At 44.1% G+C, this 23,584-nt stretch overlaps 1 protein-coding gene across 2 annotated transcripts in view; it reads right to left on the bottom strand.

Moving 5' to 3' along the window:
• Window positions 1-20,559, bottom strand: part of LRP8 (LDL receptor related protein 8) — a 174,671-nt gene extending 154,112 nt beyond the window's left edge. For both annotated transcript variants that reach the window (XM_069023448.1, XM_069023447.1), the window contains exons 1-2: window positions 20,418-20,559; window positions 19,374-19,493 (exon numbers count right to left, since the gene is read on the bottom strand). In XM_069023448.1, coding sequence (XP_068879549.1) covers window positions 19,374-19,493; window positions 20,418-20,487 — 190 coding nt within the window. In that variant the 5' untranslated portion in view covers window positions 20,488-20,559. The remainder of the gene's footprint in view (window positions 1-19,373; window positions 19,494-20,417) is intronic.
• Between the last annotated feature and the right edge of the window lie 3,025 nt (window positions 20,560-23,584).

The following is a 23,584-nucleotide window of genomic DNA, read 5'->3' on the forward strand; positions in this document are numbered from 1 at the left end:
GTAGTAACCACCATGAGGAAAAGCCAAATTTAAAATGTCCCATGAGATTAGGAAAGTCATGAGCCCAAGAGCAGTGACTTGATAGGAATGCAGTACCATGCCAAAAACCTTGGGGGGAAGAGAGAGAGAGGAGTATGAGCAATTGCCACATGTTAATGGAAAAACTAATGTCCTCCCAGATCCTGCATAAACCCACACCAGAGGATCCCAGAGGAGAGCAGAGATGACTTTGAAATGTGAAAGTCACAGAAGTTCAAATTCTTACTGAGGATTAAATTAGACTTTTTATACTGACCAATAACAGAGTACCACAAGAGACACTGTAGAGGGCCCAGAGGTTAAACCAAGGTCTGTTCTACTCTGAAGATTAATGATCTTCTATCTGGAAACATCCCAATATAAAATGTGTGTTAGCCTCAGACACCTTTGGCTGCATCAGATTCAAAGTTCAGCTCTTGGTGCTGATGATCAACAGCTGAGTTTCCAAATTTTAAGTCCTTCACAGTTTTGTGAGACCAAAAGAAAATAAACTGTCCCAGCAGGTACTAAGATATTACAGTGCCCCTTGCAAGATCTCCCTGCTGTTGCCCGCAGGAGGAACAGGGCACTGCTCCCACTCCGCCTTGCAGAGCTGCTGTTGCATTCAGGAAGGTCTGGAGCACTTTGGGTTCTGACAGTTCATCCAGTATCCTTGGAACATGGCCCTGACTAAATAATAGAACCTTTTGGAGGGATTCTTTGGAAAGATCAAGTGAAAACTGAAACAGACTGAGCTTTGCCAGCAACAGAAACTGTATATTCATAGCAACCCTCTGCCATATTTATTTGCTTCTCTCCTCTCTCTCAGCAGCTGAGAGATAACTGCAGGAACTACCGAAGGTAAATGAGAGGAAGGAATTGAATGTTCCTGTGCAGCAGGCACAAGGAGGATTCACCCTCCTTGGAAGATGAGAGGAAAGTTACTCAGATGACTCAGTTGTCAGGATGACTTCCAAATTATTGCAGTATTTGAAGAGGAGAAACGTGCAGCTCTCAAACCTGATTCTGCCAAAAGTGGTATGAAAAATAAAATCCTCAGAGCAGAAGAGTGCCATGACAATACAACCTCTGGAGAAAGAAAAAAAATTCTCTGACCAGGACTTTGTAGAGATTTAGATTTCAGGTGACTCTTAAAATCGTGACTGTTTTTGCAAGATCAGCATTAATTGTGAAAACTAACTAGCTCTTCTGTGATTTTATTCTATATGTGCCAAGAGAGGAATAAAATATTGATTGAGTGAGCTTCAGGTTTTATTTATATAAGGATCTGATTGCCAGGTTCATTCTTATGCAAACCAGAGAGAGAAAGCTCTTTCAGCAGGCATTTTAAAGAATCAGATCTAAAAATAACTTTATGCTTTGGCTTTCCTTGTAAAATGCCTCGGAGTGCTTGCCCATGCTTCTTCCTTCAGTAGTCACTAAGAAAGCAAGAACCAGATCGAGGAAATCCCCGACACTTCCAGTAACTTCAAACTGGAGATGAGTTTGCTCCAAATTGGAACATAACTGACCTGAGTCGGCACCAGTAAAACAGAAACATGAAAGTCGTGCCCATTTCTGATTCTCAGTTGAAAGCATACCCCAAAACAACTCCCACTGTATTGCTTTGAGCGTGTAGTATTTTTCCACATACATGAATTCCTGTGAAGATTTGAAAGCTTTTATTTTGTTAGTGCTGTGTCTCCAGGTCCTTCCTTGAAGCTGTTGTTTCTCATACCACGTCTTTCTGAAGCTGTCAAAACAAACTTGTGTGCTGTATAGGAGTAAAGCCAGGAGAAATGACCCAGCAAAGTCATTTTTGAAAAAGCCTCGACCCCCCCTGGAATGAAAGCGAATGGGTGGCCTTTGCAAGGCAGAAGATCAGCTCCCTAAGCCCTTGTCTGTGACAAACAGGCACACCTGATGAAATGATGAAGGAAAGCACATCTGCATATAATATTGTCAGGTCGTTAAAAAGTCAGATATAACTTTTTGATAAAAAAGGCAACCTCCATTTAATAGCTTTTTACATGCAATGCTTTTCAAAATCAAAATATTAGTTTTTTCATTGATAGCTGCACTGGGAGAAGCACACAACCTTGTGTGATGTGGTAAAACTGAGCAAAACCACATCCCCAGATCAAAAAGTGTCAGGATGAACATTTTGTACTGTATAAAGCCAGTCCTAGGTCACTCTCAGCATATATCCCACACTTACTGTTCATAGCCTTGTTCCTATCTGGCTATTTATAAAATCCCTTTTCTCCCTTCAGCAAGCAGCACAGCACAAGGTAGTACACAACAGAATGCAATTCTGGGATAATGGTATCATTCTGTTTTCCATGAAGACTTTTTTTGTTCAAATTTTTGTCTCAGGAGAACAGAGTGAAAAATCTCACCATCAGTACTTCCTTGCAAACACTTCTGCTCTTTTTGAAAAAGCCACAACACATTTCAGTGTAGAGTAAAAACTCAGTACCTAAGCAGCTGAAATAAATTCTTGAAAGTATTCATTTCTAAAGCTATTAGTGAAGCATTTACTGCTTAAATCTGGTATGAGATTTTGAAGTTCTTACTGCATACAGAAGACTGGGAATTTGCCATTCTCCTACATAAAAAGAAAGCAAGTGCACCCAGGAGTAAATCTTTGTGGCCAGAAACAGCCAGGCATGCTGCAGTGCAGGCTTCCACAACATCTGCTCTACAAACCTAATTATCCCTCACTGAACAGATGCAAAAGACATCTGAAATGTTGGCACCTGAGACACAGAGATAATTTTAAGTCCCTTTTAAATTAACTTTTTTTAAAAAAGAAAAGCCATGCAGAAGTATTTCTGTTACTGATGCACAAACTTGAAGTCAACAAAAACTGGTCCCAGCTCATTCTAATATCAGATAATCACATCTGTTCCATATGAGTGTTTAATCTCACTGCTCCTTAGACTCAGTCCTCAGTGGGATGATCTGAAACTGTGCTAGTACAATCTATTACAATGCAGCCAGTTCTTCAGGATTTGGCAGCTCTTTTTGAGTCCAGCATGCAACAACTTCATTTAGTCTTAGCAGATATATAGAAGTCCTAAAATCTAGGTAAGAACATAATTTCCAGAGGGAAATGTTAAATTAAGCTCACCTTCTGGTAGTTACAAGGGCATTGGTGGGCACTGGTCCAACTACTGGTGGCCCTTTAATTTGCAGATTCCTTCATGAGAAGAAATTACATGTGAAATTTGAGAGAAGTTTTAAATGGGTTTACATACACAAATTCAGCAAAGAAACATATATAAGCGAGGTGGAGATATGTGGCTGTACAAAAAGCAGACAGCTTAAATCATTTACAAAACAGTATACACAAATCTCTTTTCTCAAATGAAGACATCTTTCTCTTTGTCTCTCAGGAACTCTATTTCATCTCATTGCTCTTGAATTTTCACTAGCAGTCAAGTGGCAAGCTGCCAAATAACTCACAGTTGGCTAGAAGCATGGTCACCTACAAGCTAATTGATGCCACAGAACTTCCCTCCAGGACGCCATCTGGGTTGCATTCAATATTCTTACTGGATTCAGAAGTCCGTCCCTCTAAACTTGAAAGCTGCTTCTCTTGACCAAATGCCAACTTGCTGATTTTGTTTGCAAGCACACACATTTAACTAAACAGCAATACCAAGCTCCTCTTCCACTCTTTTGACCATTTATCAACTGCACTATTCTACAAAAGTAAAGACAGACCACTTCCCATCTCACAAGCAGGCAAATTGGGAAAATGAGAGCTGAAGGAGGCTGTCAGTGAAAACTTAGAAAGGGATTTTATACCAAGTCCCTGCTCCTGCCAGATCAGGCACATTTTAATACACCTAGGTACCCTGCTCTCTATGCATACCCTCGATGGCTATAATGAGACTTGTTGTTTTCATTTTTAAAAGTAAGGCATTTACAGGATAACCTTAGAATTACTTTTGGGGCCTATCTGCCCCACTAACAATCAGACAGGTAGAGTAGGCATTTTTACTTTCCTATTTCTACTCACTGCAGCAGAGAAATACCTTCCTGTTATGCAGTTGTACCCTTCCATTTCTCTGCATTGACAGCAATAGTTTTCTGCATGCAAAGTCAATTACATGGAAAATAGCAACAATAAATCAATGCAAAGGTGTCCTGCTTTGCTGCTGGGCATCTGCTGCTTGGCAAATTCCAGTAAGTGTGCCATCAGCCCATCAGACTCAGCCCTGAGGTGGGAAAAGCCCCTCACCTTTACAGTGGCACAGCTGGGATCAAACCAGCACCGTGTGAGGCTGGGAGGGAGTGAGGAGCCAGTGAGGTCTATGTGGTACAGAAAACACCCTCACACCATCATTGTCAGCAGTTTGAGGCTACAGAACGAGCAGGCCCGAGCACAAACATTGCCAGATGAGTGCTTCCTCTGATGACATTTGAGGTTGAGTTTGCACAGTTGCTTTGGGTGAGGAAGGGAGAGTCCACCACAGAGCCTGATGAAACAGGGACATGTTTTGTCAAAACTCTCAGCCTGCCTTTCCTATCACATCCTCATTCTGCCCTTTATGGGTTCTCTGCATTGGGCCTATTTTCTCAACAAGCCTTATTTATTAAAACCACAAAGTTCAGTAACAGCTGAGTTTCCGGCTGCCTCACCAGACCTTGCACAGGAGTTTCATCCTCAGCCCTGGTGATATTTTATTTCTCTTTAGGCTTCTTTTGTCTTCCAGTGTGGGAGCCCAACCAAGCAGGCTGCCACTACAAGCTCTCTGCACAGGGAGGCACTTGGAGACCTGAGGACAGAACTGCCCAGAGCACCCAAATGACCCTTCAGCAGGCCTGGCTCTTGCCTGCCTGTGTCCCCTGAAAACTGTCCCTGCAATGGCTGTGTGAAGCCTCTGTGAGCAAAGATCCTTACAAGAGCAGTACAGATTTACTCTACAGTCACCTGCCTAGAAATACTTTGTAATAGAATAGATTTGGCAGGACTGAGTCATGATTACCTGCTCTTCATCTGGAGGAGAGACAGCATGCTGGAAAACTCCAAGGCAGTTTATTTGACTCACTCACTCAGACATAATGCTGTTGGAACAAAAGGCCAACCTGGCAAAAGCTCATCAAAACAAATCTCCATCAAGTTTATACACTTATAAACAAGTGCACAGCAGTGATAGAGATGAAGAGTGCCTACTCACATTTGGCAATTCTTCTTGCTCATTTTTTGCAGTCAAACAAAAAATCTAATATCCTGGAAGTGTTTGAGTACCTACATATTACAGGCAAATCCTATTACTGTTACCTGAGAAAGGGTACTGAAAAAGCAGGATGAAAGTTGCATTGCTGACGTAACAGAATTAGAGGTTTACACTGACTCACTAAATACCCATACAGCAACAATAAACTCACTTTGAGCTCCCAAGAGTTCTGCTGTGCAATCTAATAGCCTGCAGCTTAGTAGGCAAAACCACCTCTCCAAATGGCTCAGGGTTGGGGTTTTCTTGCTTTGCTTTTTTTTGTCAGTTGAATATATTGCACAATATCTAAACCAGAACATGAACTTCAAGTTTTTTCGTAAGCAAGTGGATTAAAGCAATAATATTGAGGCTTTCCAAGCCACATTCAGGCAGGCTACAATACTGTCCAGCAGGGCAAGGAGCTTTGATTGGGAATACTCAACCCAGGCAATAGTTCCATTTTGTGGGACAGAAGAATTTTCCTTGTGTCTATTCCTGCCCTGACAGATAATGCTGCAAATTATAAGCCAAGCCTGGAGAAATTTTAGTTGCTGTGCTGTTCAAGGCAGGGTGAACACCAGAGGCACTGGCAAAGTCAAACCCACAGTGATGATTTTACTGCCATAAGCAGGCTCTCAATAAGATTTAAATATCATGTCAACCTTGTGATCTCCTGCACCTCTAGACCTCCTGTTTAAAAGTTCAGACCTACACACTGCAGCTGTACTACACTGAGAGCTCTGGGTCTTTCTGCTCCAGAAAGCAGAGACACCTGAAATTTAGCACAGGAAGAACTTCCTTTAGCTATAGAATAACACAACATCCATCACTGGAGTGAGCTTGGCCCTTTCCACCAAAGAGCAGAGCTGTAAATGCAGAATAAGCAGCCTAAGAGGGCACTTTTAAGATATCAAAATTGCAAGCAAGATCATTATAAAACTAGGGATATCACAGACTAAACTATGCCTGTGGTTGATCTTTCCTTCAGCAGGACACCAGGAAACACAGGCAAAATATGTACTGGATACAGACTGAATGGTTAATAAAATATGGATGGTTTCTATTTTCATGGCTTGCCAATGTCAAGTCCTCACACAACATTGTAGCTGGGGGATGCATGAGATCAGGAATGGAATGAAAGTGTACTTTCACCCCTAAAATAGAATTAGAGAGCAGTTAATCCTCACTTGGAACAAAACAGTGGTCCAAGGCTAGAACTTGTTTTGTAGCTCTACAATGATGCTCTATGCCCTTCTGGAAGCTAAAAGAAAGACAGGGTAATACCCTGGTGAAAACTGCTGCCGAAAACATTTTGTGAACACCACAGGCCTGAAGCCATTGATTTTGAGTTTGGAAAGGTTTCTTATTGTCAGCTGTGTCTGTAACTGTGAAGGAACAAAGATCCCTTGAAATATCACTTAAAACTCATGCTTTATCCAGCATATTCCACTGCCAACAGTGCTCCCCTTACCATTATTCCACAGGCTCACCTCAGGAGATAAAATGTACTCGAGGTGAAGCTCTGCCCGGCTGGTGAGGGTGGCCCTGTGGAGAAACCCTGGCCAGCACATGGCAGGGTACATGGGCATGTACATGGGCACATACCTGGGCACAGCCCTGTGCTCAGTGAGGCCAGCCAGGGCTCTTCTCTCAGCAGGACTTCATGGACCACATAAATCCATCTCCTTTCAGCCTTTCTGGGCCCACAGCAGCAGCTTTTCCAGCTAAGAGACGTCAATCTCAACAGAATTACGCCAGCAGGGAGAGGGTCAGGTCTGTGCTCTGAAGCTACAGGGCCAAGTTTTAGTCAGCAATCTAAAATAACCAATCAGCATTTCCTCAGAGACTTGTGCAGCAGCAAGATCAGGCTGAGCCCTCACACAGACAAGATGTTTTCTTTCTTCAACTTTCAACGTCAGGGAATGGTGCTGTCCGCAGATTAAAGTAAGGAACCCCCACCAAACATCGCAATTAATTAGAGCGGAACACACAGCAAATATCTCCCCCAAATCCCGAGACACTCATCGTTTAACATTTTGAATTCTAGCAGTTCAGAGTGAAATGAGATCCTCCTTCTTCCTGTTTATATCCAATAAGAAATACAACTCTCTCATACACAGAGTCCTAATAGGTATGAATCATCTACTGACGAGAATTTATCCAACGTAAGAGAGCGAAACCTTCATCATTCTTACATGTCAAACTGCTGTAAAAATCTCTGCTATTATAAAAGCAGAGGAAAAAACCCAACACAGTGGCAGATAATCCCAACTGATTACTGTAGAAAAGTGACATTTACACATGCCCTTTTTCTATGTAAAAAGTCAAGCTGATGCACCAAAACGCTTCGTCTACAGGGAATTCACCCCCAACCATCTCCAGAAAAGGTTATACCAGCTCTCAGGTGCACCACGGTCACCAAAAATGGCCATAAATTAAATTAATTCCAGTTTGTTGTTCTAGATCTCATCAGGTTTGTTTTTTCCTCGCAGGAAACCTAATCCCATATGACTTCAGTAGAAACAAGTAGCAGGGAGAGAACCCTTTTCAAAAACAACACAGCAAGATTCTGCCCTAAGCCCCTCATTGAATATGTTTCTAATGCCACATTCAAACTCGCACTCCCCCACAGGAAGAAAGAAACAGTTTTGTGGGAAGGGGGAAAATTAGGTCCTGTACTTGGCTGCCTTCCTCCCCCTCGGTGGTTTTCACTGTCAGAGAAGCATCTTTTTTGCATTCTAAAATTAACCCTGTGATATGATGATGAAGCCTGCACAACACAGCTCAAAAAAGGAACTAGTAAGCAACAAAGATCACTGCTCAACCCTTATTATTATGGACAACTCACTGACAGCTATCCAGCTTGCTTGGAGAATGAAGGAAAGAAAACAGTCTCCTAAAAGGACATTTTGGTTTCAGGTTTTCTTGAAACACTCCTCCAGTGTGCTGAGCAGGCAGGGATGAAGCTGCCAGGACGAGAGCCCTGGTAAGACAAGGACTCCATAATCCCCAGCACTACCCTGACTCTTGCTGCAGGAATGCAGCATTTCCCATGGTGCTGAATATCTCAGTCCTGACCTTGAAAGCTGGAGGATCAGAACTGCTCAGTGACAGCGATGGCTTTTGTTCTGTGAACACGCATCTCCCGGGGTGTTGTTTGCCAATGCACTTCACTGTGTGCCCAACAATCTGGTGCACAACTGCCCTGAACTGGAATCAACAGTAGGCAGATGTGGAGCTCCACAGCAGCTCTGAAATCTCCAATACTTGTCACCCTGGCAGCCTCAACCTGCCTTTCAGTCTCAAAATTTAAAAATACTGTAAATTAACTAAATAGATCTGGGCAGGGTGAACTTAGCAGCTTCTTGCCAGCTGAAGTACAGCATTTGTGCAGGAATTATGAATCCTTTCTACAAGCATTAGCACAAATAGAGCCTTGCAATATTCACATGATTGCGTGCATAATCAAATGTGAAGAAATGCCTGCTGCTCTCAGCCAAGCTTTGCACAGTCCCCGGCTATGCCTGAGCTACGGAAGGTGTTAACAAAGGCTTTGTGCACTGCTGTTGAGGATGGGCACTCTGAAACAGGGACATGAGAATTAATGGCCAAACTCATGGGGAAAGACTGGAAGGAAGAACAAGGCAATGAGATGCTGTGTACAAGCTTGGGAAAGGTTCCATATTGCTCAGGCACACCTTCGTCCACGACCACGGAGAAAAATTAAGTACATTATTTACCATTTCCCTCCAGAAAGGGGCCCCCAGGATTTCTCCCCTGCTCTGCACTCACTCTCTTTGAAGTGCCATGCCACAGTCAGAGACCCTGCAGTCAAGAACTGGACAGATACGGTTCTTTTCAGCACCTGTCAATACAGCTTGTTAATCCCAATTTAACTTCAGGGATCAACATGCACTGGCACCTTGGGCAAACACAGATAACACATTATTTTATAAAAATTAGGACAGATTTCTGTGTTAAAAGAGCTCCTGTGAAAAGGGGGAACAGAAATCACCCAGCAAAGAGCTTGAAGTAAAGCAGTTTCAACACACCAATGTGATCCTGGCAGAGACTGGTCCAGAGGTTCCCTTTGAAACCCCTTATTTATCACCTGCCAAAGAACAGTGCACATATAGGTTACCCCTCCTAGATCATGTACCGAGCCCACCTTGTGCAAACTTCAGAGTTGCACAATCTAAACTGTATCTTTGTTGTTTTACATGAGGAAGGAAGAAGGAAAAAGAGTAGCAGCAATAAAATAAACAATAGCAAATTAAACTCCCTCAGTTATCTTGGTTTCTTCCAGAAAATGATACATAACAAATAATTTATGGAGGAACGGGTGCACAAGTGATAAATTACTTCAGTCATTCGTGCTCAGATAACAGCAAGGTGTGGGCGGGAGGTGAAGGAGGCTTGGAGAGAAATACACAGAATGGAAAGAGCCTCTTTAGCAAAAGAAAAGTCTGTCACATGCAGTCTCACAACAGGCACTTTTGGCCAGCAGAAGAAGTGGCTGCAGTGATGTCTGTCTGTACATAGGCTATGCTTCAGGATATGCTGGAATGTACAAAAACAAAGTCCATTTTGAAACACAAAAATGTTATGCTCCTCTTCAAACACCTGTATTTTCTGTGTCTCAGATACTAAATACAAGAAGTGAGCCATTTGAAGCATTTCTTGCACTTGACCCCACACTAAAATTTTGAAACAGTGAGTTATCTCAACACTGGGATTTTTCTAAATATTTTACAAACTCTATATGACAAAGGCCAAGGCAAAGTCCTTGAGCAGTCATTTAATCCAAGCAACATGATTATCTGTGTAAAACAATGTGATAATGAACCAGAAAAAAGAAAACTGGGGACTTTCTTCATGAGCCACTAATGTCCACAATGAGTTGCTGAATCACTCTACAGCCTTGGGCAGAGGGTAACTTCCCCAAGCATCGATTTTCACATCCCTGAAATAATATTTAGCCCATTTGTATGGGGAACATTCATAGAAAGCTGAACTGCTAAGCAGCCACGGGATGACAAATGTGTAATGAGCGTAACACAACTACACAAACAAGAATAGAAGCTCTGAGTTACAGAGGCAGGAGGTGTATTTCTTGGCCTGCATCAGTCAGCACTGACATTTGCTATCAAAGAAACTGGGCCATTTCTCTGTTTATGAGTAGCTCTATAGATGCAACCATGATTCAGGATGAAAAGTCTCCAGGAACAGTTGTACGTTTACACCCGAAATTCTTATTCACAGTGCAAATATATTCACTACTCCTGCTGTTTATGGTTTTTTATGCTCTTAACTATTCCCCGGATCTCACAGAATAGCATCATATCTCAATGGAACACGTCCAGCAAATCCAGCAAGGTTTACTGATATACAATCACTGTTCAAACAGCAAGCCAAGCAGCTGGTATCTATTGTAGGAAATCCATGCAACACATTTGGAAAGATGCCTACAACCTTCCTTACCTAGAACAACAAAAATAGAAAAAGCCTGAAAAGCCACCGAAGAAATTAATCACATTAACTTTATACATGGAAAGCAAAGACAGACACAAGATCTCAACTAAGGTAATGCACAGCAGGACAAAGACTTGGGATTAAAAGAAAATTTTAATTCACCCCTTGAAATAAAGCAAAGTATCACAAAGTGTACATCATACTACACATTATATGTTCAAGGAAAGAAGCATGAAAAAAGTATGAAACAAGGCCAACTAAAATAAAATACAAAGTTAAAACCTGGAACTGGAGCAGTTATCTAAATGAGGGGCATAGTACAGTTAAGAGTTTACTATCAGTTGTACACACCAGTTTCTTCAACAATTATTTTAATCGATAAATCTATGCTATAGGCTACCTGTAAAGAGAAAGAAGTCTACAACAATGTAATATTTCAAATTTCCATCTATTACCATGAACTGTAAACACACTCTACCCCTTTCAGTATTTTGCAAGTAAAAGAAATCACACCCACAGAAGCTACAGAAACAAAGCTAGAACTCCAAAAAAAGATAAAGAAACTTACAGCAGGCAAAATTCTCACTCAGCATGGACAAGATTCTGCAGCACTAATGAATTAGATTTTAAATTATATATCTATCTTTAAAAAGAAAAAGTAATCACAGCATAGAGAGCAGTTGCCAAAAAGAGTCCTTCTGGTTCTGCAAGTACAGGACTGTGCTCCTGCTGCCATGGAAACTGAGTCCCTCACTGCTTCGGTCCTGGTATGGTGCCACACATGCTCTCAAGCATTTAATAAATATTAATAATGCATTTAATAATATTGAAGTATCAGAAAGAGAACATCTAAGAAAAAAAATTGGCAATAAAACTCACTTTACATGGCTGCAGCCCAAAGGCTTGTAAGCCTTTCTCTAAGCCAGCTACAAATCCTGTTCTCTCCTAGTTTCTAACACTTGCTCTTGGCATTAAGTGTGAGGTTAGACTGACTGCCAGGCCTTAGCTTAGGCTGAAAATAACCAGGAAACCTGGAGGAAAAAGTGAAACCCTTCCACTTGTCCAACAGGTACCTCAGCAAGGAGCAATTGTGTGTGTTGAGCACTGGACTGGTAGGTAGGAGGCCTCACTTCTGTTCTTGGCTCTGCTGCTGACTCTTGTACAACCGAGTCACTCTGGTGCAGAAGAGCTCCAACACCATTTATTCACCTCCTCATGAGGAGAAAGGCACAGGTCTGCCAGATCTGCCTCAGCTCTGGGAAGAAAAGTCATGGTCTTTGCCAGCAACAGAAGCACAGTCTACCAGGGCATCACTACTATGGCAAGAAAAAGGATATCCTACCCTGAAAGACCATCAGTGACAGAGCTCACAACCCTGCTTTAAAAATCTTCTGGCTTCTTGTAGGTTAAAATCTGGCTCTTGAAACTACTTCAGTTTGGAAGAGTTTAGTTTTATTTCTCAACTAGCTTACAGTATTATTGTAACTTTTAAAGTCTAATCAGGTTTTTATCACTTGCATTTCAGACAGAATTTTTCACAGAGCAGAAAATCTGCATTAATTTTATCACAGGGCCTTTTACCCTTTCCCCCTCCCTTGTGGGTATCTAAATATTAATAATTTTAATGCAAAATAGAGAGTTAGAAAAACTGCACTCAGCTTTTCCAACACTTCCCGCACATGCACCATAAAATAGGGAGGATTTCCCTTTGGCTGGAAGCAGCTGTCTGCACTGAGAGCGGAGAGCACCAGGGCAGGCAGACTCCTTTTCTGCCGAGGACATGCTACTGCATAAGACAACAAGCAGCAATCCAAATCTTCATCTCCATCACCCAAACTCAACTCATTGATTTGTTTTCCTGGGCAAAGGAAAAAAAAGAAAGAAAAATTGACATCTTACAGCATTTTTTAAGGCAGACACAAAAAAGCGTAGTGACACAGAAAAGCAGAACTGAACAGCAACATGCTTTGGGACCATCTTTGAAATTACTAGGGAAAAGCCATGGGAAAATGGGAAAGATGTAGAGAAAGTCACCAGTAAAAGGACCAGGAGAACCTCACACCAAATCAATTCTACCACAAAGACATCCCTAACACATCAGTCTCTGAGGCACACCAAAGACATGGTAGATTTGTCAGTGAATTAAAAGAGCTGATGACATTGAAAAAGCCAGCAGAAACAAAAGCTGGGTGTCTGCTGTATTAGAAACAGCTGAGGGAATCAACAGTAGTTAGACATTTTCAGGTGTAACAGAGTGTTTAATGGTCCTTTAGGTGGACAATGGAGTCAAGAAAAATTATTTCTAGCACTGGCAATCTCTTAGTGTAGGTGTATTGGATAAATTCACCCACACATTACACTTGGTTTCTCTGGTCTCATAATTGCAATTTGAATTAACTTCTGAATATTTTCTGATTAATATTAAATTATCTTCCACTCTTAACATCAACTAGTCAAAAATCACATCTCTAACCTATGCTAAGCCTGGGTCCAGAACACTGCAGACACAAGAGGACTGGTCTACATTGACTTTTCATAGAATCACAGAATGGTTTGGGTTGGAAGGAACTTTAAAGACCATTAGTTCCAAACCCCCTGTTAAGGATCCTTCATTAGACCAGGTTGCTCAGAGCCCCATCCAGCCTGGCACTGAACACTGCCAGGGATGGGGCAGCCACAGCTTCTTTGTTTTATCTTTATACATTAAAATGATCTGGATGAAGTTTACCTACTTTGGCTCAAAACATAGAATACATTTGTATCCTCTGAAATGACAGCTCTGAGCTCTCTGATTAAAAAAACAAGTCATATTGGTTTTGACTGAACTTTCATAATTTCCATCTTGAACTTAATAACTATATTCACTCTTCCCATTCTCCTTGACCTCAGGAAAGCTTTCCAGCTCACAGCTTGTTCCTGTGACTGTATCTAGAGCAACCCTTGTGCTTTCTTGCTATAGCACAGCAGCACTCCATAAAACCAAGTTCACTTCCCTCTGTAACTATCATGTCCCCAGTGGCTCTCCCACATACCCCAGTTCTCTCTTCTGCCTTTTCAGTGCTCCCATTCCAGTTCTCTTTGTCTCCCAGACCATGAGCAGGAATCTGATAGAAATCACCACCTTCTGGAAAGCAGTCTGCGTCCAGACTGCTTAATAGATAAAACTCTTCAAGAAAATGTGCCAGGAAATAGGGAAATGGAGAAGGGCGTGTGCTTAAAACTTGATTCTCTACATAAAGGTTGCAGCAGGTTGCAGTAACAGGGAAGATAATCCAGCCCTCAAAAACATGCAAGTTAGCTTCTTCAGAGCAGAAAACAGTAAAATGAAAAATGGAGATAAATGAGTAATAACATTCACTGTGGAACATAAGAAATCAGTAAATTGGTTTTGAGCCTAAGGTGGACATGAACCCTGAACAGACTAAGACAGGCAGGCGGCAGCCACACAAGCAAGCAAACAAGCCCTGCCTCTCAACACCACCCTTCCCAGTGCTTCCAGTTTTGGGATAAGCATGCAGGCTGGCCACACAACGCTATTAAACTATCACTGACATAATCAAGGACATATGACCATGCATTTATCAAGGAAACCTAAAACTCCACGTGGCGACGGGCACAGGCATCTCCAGAGTGGCAGGCAGCAATCACTCAGCATGCAGGATACTGGCTCAACACGGAACATAAAGAAAAATTGGAGCAATGCATAAGAGAGGACAAAAAGTCATAGAATACATGTGGCAGTTGTGAGTGCCTACTGTGTCACTTGGTCACGCCCCAAAACCTGCAAGCGTGGCACACTGTTATACTCCTCCATTTCAAAGCCACCCAGACCATACTTAACTCTGCACAGGACCCAGAATTTAGTTTTCAAATAGTTTTTTTTTAATATATTTTTACTCCCAAATTCCAGGTCTAGTGAAATCTAAACTGAAAAGCATAGTGACCACAAGGCTGCCCCCTGGGCTTTCAAAACACAGGCAGCAGGAGTCAAACTCCGCAGACTCTCTCTACAAAGCCAGTGGAAGAACAGGAGTGCTTCCTCCCAATTGCAAAGGAAATGTGTCTCAGCTACAGAGCCACCTTCTGTGGCCAAAAGGCAGGCAAGGGCTGAGGTCTGGGAGGTTTGCTGATGCCACATGCTTACCCTGCATGCTGGACACATGGAAACAGTTTTTAGAACAGTAACTCCCTTCAGACTGCATCTCATACCTGAGGCAGCCTTGATCCTCTCTATAAAATGTCCCTATGAACCGTCCTCACCAGCAAGCAACACCACAGAAAGGATACCAGTGCAAAGGTGGAAAATGGAGCTTTAAACAAGAAATAGTAATTCTGTATTTGGCTGTGTCCCCCTGCAGGCAGGTATTACAAAGCTGAAGTGATCTTACAGCTTGTGTTTCGTTTTAGGAAACTGGCTAAGCTACTGATTGCTTTTTGCAACTATACTCTTTGCCACATTTAGTGTTTATTCAACAGTGAAACATTTAAGCAGAGGTCTTGCAGTCTCCTTCACCCACATTCAGGTCTGGGTTAAGATAATGTGAACCCTACTTACATGAGAAAAATAAAATCAAACATAACTATCAAAGTAAAAGTTCCTATTTTGCGTCAAATATATTGTGTGTGGCTGCAGTTTGCAAGGTCTTCCTTGTTTTCTGCTGGCTACAATGGCAAGCAGGAAGAGACTTGTAAAACTGGGGAAAAAGCCTCCAAGAGCCACTCCCCCTTTGAAGCAGCTCTCTAGGATTTTCCATTCTGGGTGATGTGTCACACAGCAGCAGCACCCTGGACACACAGCAAGCACATGGATCCCTAGCCTGACCTGGCTCTGCAGCCTCTACCTTTCCTGAGGGAGACATAGAAAAAAAAAATCAGTATCCCACATTCTGAGTACCTCAGCAAACAGTGCTTTTGGTAAAACACTGTGCCTCAGAGATTGGACACTTTTCCCACTACAAAAGTAGCTTTGATGTTTTCTAAAGTTGCTGCTATACCGTTACAAAAAAAGGCTTGATGACTGTGCATCTGCAAGCATTTTCTGAAATAGGTTACAAGAGTCAGTCTTGCCTTTCCAGAGTTTCCAAAGAGGAAAACGCATCACAGGGAAGGACTAAAATGCATCTATAGAAATCATGTTCAGAACTGTCCTGAGCCCTGTCCTCATTGTATGGACCACATTTAGTGCAGTTCGTGGCATTGCAAGCTGTAAGTTGTGACTGGGATTTTGTCTTTCCAGGCCTACACAGACTGGACTGAGCTCAAGCAAATCCTTCTTCATAGAGCAGAGCAAATGGTTTTAAGACAGGTTTAAACTCTGAAATAGCAACCCAAGATTTCTTATTCCAGAGTTTACAATTTTATTTCCCCAGCAATCCAAACAATGTAACTTCCACTGTTTTTCTCTTTGGAGTTTAGTTTTCTTTTCGTAGATACATTTTAAGGAACATCTCTACTCCCTTTTTATTTTCCTTTCCTCAAAATAGTATAACTTTCTGCAAACATGACAGCAAAAAGGCATCTTCACATTTAAGCAATCTGTTTACTGCTTTATTTTTATATATTTCTACAATGCACACAAATTAGTGTCTCCTCCTTCTCTCCTGTTAACACTTCACAAGTCATGTGCCTACACACAAACGAGCACCGTCTCCTTCCTGGCAGGCTCCTTGGCTACCATTCTTTTGCCAGCCGAGAAACCCTGTCCTGGATAAACTTAATACACCTTAAAAACTAGTATTGACCAATCTGATTTGTCCAAGACTGGAAATCATTACTTTTTCATGCTTCAGGTCTAATGTTTGCTATATTAACTCACATGGTCCTATGGTAAATAAGTTGAACTACCAGCCACAACAGAAAAGGATTACTCAGTGGGAAGCAAATGCCAAGGATGCAATACAGTTTGATTACTGAAACATTCTCCTTAGAATCCAAAACTCTCTTTAAAAAGCCAACATTATGCCAGCAAATCTTGGGGACAGGGAGGATGGGGGGGGGGGAGGGAAATGAGGACAGACATGGGACACACAACACAACGGGGGACACAAACAAAAACAAACAAAAATTCAGTCTTACGCAAAGACAATTTCTAGTAGGAAGCCCAGAGAGTCCTGCCAAAAAATAAAATCAACTCCTTCCAGAACTATTTAAGATACTCTCGGTTACAAAATCTTCCAGTGTATTAGACCATCTCCCATAAGGAATTGGTTTGATAAACCAATTCTTCACACAGATAAAGACCATCCTGTCTCTTCAACAAGGGAGGATACACACAAGCAGCAATGAGCTATTACAAATACATTATCAGCTCTGGGAAAAAGAATCATCAAGTAATTACAGAGGTTATCAGGGTCCTTATCAGTACTCAATGCCAGCAGGCTACCTGCATATTCATTTCCCTCTCCATCACCACTCTGGCATGCTGAGTTTTCCAGAACAGTTTCTTCCACTGCATATGTTCATAAAATAGTTTTAAAATAAATATCTGTTTATTACAGCAGTGATAACAGAGGCGGTATCTATAAGCAAAAACACACGGAATGTATTTTTTCACCCAGTGAATAGAACTCCAAACATTCCATATGCTGAAAAGCAGTATGCATTTTCAAAATAAAACAGTGTTCAGAACAATTTAAGGGAGAAAAATATGAATGACAAATGCATTTTTTATCTTTCAGCCTGCGTGAAGAAGCAACTGCAAAGCTTGAACTAAATTAACAGTCCATGAGCAATTTCTGTAGTCTGATCCCCAATCAGTAATAAATGCCAAATTCAGATTAAAGTGAGGAACATATTTTTACCACCCCCAAACCCAACAACTATAAAAACCCTCTGAAATAAACCTAAATCAGATGCAATAAGCATTCTAACACAGCACAATTCAGACCGAGATGATGTTCAATAGCCTGTTGTTCTACACTCTCTCTTCTGACACAATGCTCAGAGGGTTGATCACAAGGAAAAGGAGAAAATAAAAAAGCAGCCCAGATACTGACCCACTCATTCACTCAGGGCAAGAGCTCAGGACACAAACTTACTCTTCAATGTTGAATGCAGGGTGCAGAATCTGTTCAAGATGCTCCTCAAGCCATGATCCCAACCTCTGAAAAGCAGCTCCGAAAGCACTGCCCACAGGTCACCTGCAGTTCACCAAGTCTCTGTACAACAGCGCACAGAGGTTTTAAATAGAAGGCTTCACAAACACCATTATGTACCTTCTCAGAGATTCCCAGTGCTTCCACAGATTAGTGTCTCTCTCAGGAAACACAGACACTTCTGAGAAAACATACCCAGTTATGGCTACACAAGAGTCCAAGGTCGTTCTCAGTCACCCCTGGTTTCCCTGAGCCTTATGCAATTGGACACATTCCAAATCTAAGTTGATTCTAAATACTGCCATTATAATTCCTGTAAAAGCCGTATCTGTATCTCAATTAACTAGTGCTGCTAACTCCCTGGATCATAAAACTATGCATATATAAAGCCTATCAAGTCCTCTGAATAAAAACAGCACCAGAAATAAGTGTTAACGTTTTGTTCATGGGGAACATCTTGTTATAATTTAAGAGTTTGGGAATCCTAGCTCTCCTTAAAGTAATCTACTTAGATTTCACCCCGAATATCACCCGGAACAGACTTATAGGTGAAGCTGTTAACTGGATAGTCACATATGGAAAAACACATAACCAGTGACTTTTTCTTGATATATTTGCTGTGCCTTTGAGCTTTGAAGACTTCATTCACCTGATGCACATTCAGCACCTATTATTCTACAGAGATAATTCAAGAGATGTGGTACTTGCTACAACATTGGCAACTTTAAACTCCAAATTAAAGATACTTCTCTTCTAGACTTAGACTCTGTAATTTCTTTTACAGATGCTTCTTACGCTCCACAGCTGAGACAAATTCTCCCAGGCTGTCAGAAGCTGTAAGCAAAGTAATAGCCAAGTTATAACAGCACAACTCTACAAACTACCCAGAGTTTATGGGCTTCCATTGATACACACCAGGGCCACACCACAGGAGAAGGAAAGAGTGCCATCTTCTCAAGGTTGAAAGTATAGATCTTGCTCTCCCCTTACACTATGAAGGAATCAGTGTTACATGGCTGACACTACCAAGCCAAGTAGTGGTACTTGTTCATCTCCCTTCTCACCCTGACTGCAAACACATTTAAACACAAAACTCACACCCACCCCACATCTTGTAGGATGATTATGAGTAAGCAACGTTCCACAGGAGAACCTGTCACTGGCCCTGAGCACGGGCTCTTCCGGGGTTTAACATCTGCCCAGGGGCACAAACTGCGCTGTTCCTTTTAGGCGCTCTGAGCAGAGACACTGCTGGAGGCGAGGGGACAGGCAGGGAGAAGGCAGGGAGAGGGCAGGGAGCTGCCAGGTGCCGGCTGCCGCCGGACTCGCGCTGCCGGGCCGCGCTCCGGGTACTCCGGCCGGGCGGCCCGGCCGAGCCGGCAGCGAGGAGCCGCTGCCCCGCGGCTCCGCGTCACGGATCTGCTGCTCCCGGCAGCCAATCGGAGCCGCGGCCGGGGACGGCGCGACTTCATTCATTCATTCATAAAAAAGAGGCGCAGCGCAGCTGGGAAGCGCGCCCTTCCCGGCCCCCCGCCCCGCCGTACGGGGCACGGACACTCACGGCAATCCGCCTCGTCGCTGTTATCCGAGCAGTCGTCGTCCTCGTCGCATTTCCAGACGGCGGGGATGCACCGCTCGTTCCGGCACTGGAACTGGTTCTCCTCGCACTCCTTGACGGCGCCTGCGAGACACGAGGCCGCGCCTGGGTCAGCGGGGCGCGCTCCCACGGCCGGGCAGCGGGGGCATCCCGGGGCCGCCTCGCCGCCCGCGGACAACCCGGGCAAGGCGCCGGGAGCCGCAGCCGGCCGAGGGTGGTGGCTGCGGCTGGGCTCGCCGGGGCACAGCGGCTCGGTGCGGGGCTGGGCTCGCCGGGGCACAGCGGCTCGGTGCGGGGCTGGGCTCGCCGGGGCACAGCGGCTCGGTGCGGGGCTGGGCTCGCCGGGGCACAGCGGCTCGGTGCGGGGCTGGGGGAGACGCGCCTCCGCAGGAGCACGGCGGCGATCCCGAAGCTGCTTTGTGCAGGGATAAAAGGGGCCATTCCTGTGCTTCCCCGCATTGTTTTAAAGGCGGAGGGAAGAGGAGCCTGGGAATAGAAGATCGTTAAACCCGAAATACAACAGACAAAGAAAAATTATAAAGCGCAGCGATGCTGGGACCTCCTGCGCATCCGTTACCGGGGCAAATCGCACCGACACCTGGGGACGCGGGGCGGAACAGGCATCGGCGCCATCCCGGGAAAAGGGACCCGACTCAACTAAAGTTGAGGGCGGGGGGAGAACGGAGCAAATCTGCTTTGCAGACTCGGTGCCGCGCTGCTCTGATGAGACACAAATCCCCTCTGAAAGGGATTAAAGGTGGCAGCTCCTGTCACCAACGCTTGGGCTGCATTCGCCCCCTGAAGAGCGTGCCCGGCTCCTGCAGGTCGCAACCCCCGAGCGTGCCCGGCCCTCCGCAGGTCCCAAACCCCGCGCAGGGCACCGGGGCGAGCGGGCGGCCGCACACCCCGGGGTGCCCGTGCCGGCAGGACGCTCGCCCTCTCCCCGGCAGCACTGAAGCCGGGGTACCACGGCGCTGAGGGAGAGCGGCCGAGCCGCGCCAGACCCACCTTTGCCGAGGTGCAGCTTGAGCAGCAGCAGCTGGAGGAGCAGCAGCCGGGCGAGCGCTGGCCGGCACATGGTGCTCGCTCGCTCCCTCCCTCCCTCGGTGGCAGCGCGCCGTGTGCGGGGTGCGCGCAGCCGGCGCGCCGCTCGCTGCCCGCCCCGGGCCGACTGCGGCCGGCGCCGCCCCCGCCCCGCCGCGCCGCCGCCGCGCCGTGACGCGCCCCGCTGGGCGGGCCCCGCTCGGCTCGGCTCCGGAGAACCCGGCCACCGCTGGCATTCCGCCTCCCGGAGGTGCGCCGGAGGGGCAGCAGCCGCAGGGACACCTGCGGGACACATCCTCCGGCAGCCCGCGGCCACGGAAAGGAAGCTCCGCAGATGGCACGGCCGCGCTCGGACGCGCGCTCCCAGGCCGGGCTGGGCACCCCGGAGCGCTCGCTGGGGTAGGCGGGCCTGGGCCCTGCTGGACCACTGGGGTCGGGCCCTCAGGTCCTGAGCCTGCCTCGGCGGACCCCGTTACAGTGACAGCCTCATTCATGATCTTAATTTTATTAAGCCAATTAAACACACAGACTCCTTTAAATGGCCTCGAGTCACAAATTGTGTGCTCTCCTCATTACTTCAGATCTCCCACTGAGGGATTTCATTATGACCGTACTGATGTGGTCATCTCCACTTAATTGTATTAAAATTAGTGAAACAAGTACCAAGTATGCTAAAGGTGGGCACCTCCCTTCGTAGGGACCGCTTACCCTTTGTACTGCCTCAGCACATGCGGTCTGATGAGTAATAACGAATGCTTTCCAAGCTATCAGGGGCCTTATTTATCACTCCATTTGCACGGTGCTGATGAGAAAGCACCGTCTTAACACCGCAGCCTTGTTCATACAGTCAGGATTAACAGTATTCCAGTAATCGTATTATGAGAAGATACTTTTCAAGAGTAACTTGTATCTAACATCACAACAGAATTAACATGATTACATGTGGAGTGTCATTTTAAAAACGTTTTAAATCAAGCACTAATTTTACATAAACCAATGTAACAAAGCTTTTCAGTTTCAAAGCCTGAAATGTCATTGACTTAAGAACTGGGCTGCCATTTAAAAATGCACCTGTGTCTTTAACAAAAATTTTGCAAGTCATTAGTCAGCAGTGTCACTAATGCGTTTGAATCATGTGAAGAGCTAATCATTGAGCTATTCCACTAGCAGCTTATAGAGTATTAACAATTTATTCAAGCCTGTTTGAACAATTTTTAGCGTGAGAAATGTAACGCATGTTTGTGTTGGCTGCATCAACGTGATAGATTACAATAATTGCTTAAAGCAAATGAGGTATTTGTAATACATTAGGTCAAATTTCTCTTTTTTAAATGTGTCAAAACACAGATTCATAAAGCTACTGTAATTCATGACCTCCTTCTTCCCTTTCCTAAATCAGTTTATTAGTTTAAATTGGAAGTGGCTCCAAAGGCAACAATGAAGCTATCTGGAAACAGGTGTGAGTGTGGAGAGCATCAGTCATATCAATGCTCTGCTCTGATTCCTACTGGAATTTTTTTTCATTAAAAAAACCAACCAAACAGGTATTTTGGCTTGAATGCCTCTCACAGGTAACAATACTAATGAGTTTTTTTTTTTTGACTGAACTTTTCTGGTGACACCTGGGCAGCAGCAATTTCAAGAGCCTTCACTGAGCAGCCATTGTAGGGGCTGCTGGTAGCCTAGTACCATCTTGTGGACATATGTGTCTCCAAGGAATTGCAGAGGCAAGAAGGAAACTGGAGGTGCTATAGGAGAAGTAGATTGGGCAAAGTACGCCAATTGGTATGAAAGAGAAATGAAATCTAATTTCATCAATCATTAAGGTTGTTAATTTACCTTTTAAATTACCTTTGTGGTTTATTGTTTCTACTTGGTCACACACCACTGCACATTAAACAAAACAAACTAACACAGATGACACCCACTGACAGAGCAAGGGGGTGCATCAAAACAGTGAAATGTTACTTCTGTAGAGCTTCACCAGCCAGCTCTCTGTTATTTGTCATCCATACCATTCCTTTGATCTATTTCACAAATGATTTTTACAGCTTGATTGTTTTCTTAACACAGAACCCAGATATTTTTCCAACCTTACGTTTTTCAACAATTGGTCCCTTAGATCCATATATTTCTCATGCTAACTACAGCTCATACATCAGAGAAGTCTCTTCAGAGTCAGAATGAATAGCTGACCCCCTGCACCCTGGATTTTCTGCAGTCTTGTATTCATATACCAGGTTCTTTACTCACCCAGGTGTGCATATATGCATCCTCCCAATCACAGAGTGGGAACTGAATTGGAAAAATCATTCAGAAGCATGTGAAAAGTGATGCACCAAACTTATTTTAGTGGAAGTTCCTCTGGTGTTTCCAGCTTTTGCCCATTGTATGTACACGTTTCCTTATTTTGCAGAACACTATTACACAGGTTCATACCAGAAGTCCATCTTGAACAACATGCTCCAGGCATTTCCACCTGGTCTGCAATGCCCAAGAACATTTCCGTATCCACCACATCACAGCCAAAGACACCACAGAGTGGCTGTGCAAGAGGAGGTGACCCAATGCCATCCACACTGACTTAGAGAAAGGCAACAGATTTCACCTAATTTAACACTGGGAACCTGGGTGTGATGGTGCCCAGTCAGAGCAGAGTCCCTGCTTTCCTTACTCGCACTCACAACTGGGAATGTCAAGAAGCTGAGCACCTCCCCTGCCCTGTGACCACTGTTGGAGAGCAGCCCCCACCAAAGAGAGCTCTCGGGAATGGAAGAATGGTGAGTGCTTCATTTATTCATCAACAACATCTTTTTTATATAAAAAAGTATAATGACAGACTGTGAGGGAAGAGAAGCAACAGGAGCAGTTGGGCTTCCACTGGGAAACTCTTCAAGCCATAGGGACCAAGTTCCTGAGGTATTTGTGCTACTGCCCCCCTCATCTCCATTTTCCCCAAAACAATTTCATGTCTTTCTACAATATATTTCTTTCTTCTTTCAAATGGACATTTAAAAAACCTGTTCTCCTCTATTTGTATAATAACCTTTGAAAACATCCCCTGTCCATTAGGCTGACTTTTTTTGTTCAACTAGACAAATCTAATTCCTTCAATCCCGTCACGGCTTTTA

The sequence above is a fragment of the Aphelocoma coerulescens genome, chromosome 8 (assembly GCF_041296385.1).
Source record: "Aphelocoma coerulescens isolate FSJ_1873_10779 chromosome 8, UR_Acoe_1.0, whole genome shotgun sequence".
Classification (NCBI taxonomy): Eukaryota; Metazoa; Chordata; class Aves; order Passeriformes; family Corvidae; genus Aphelocoma; species Aphelocoma coerulescens.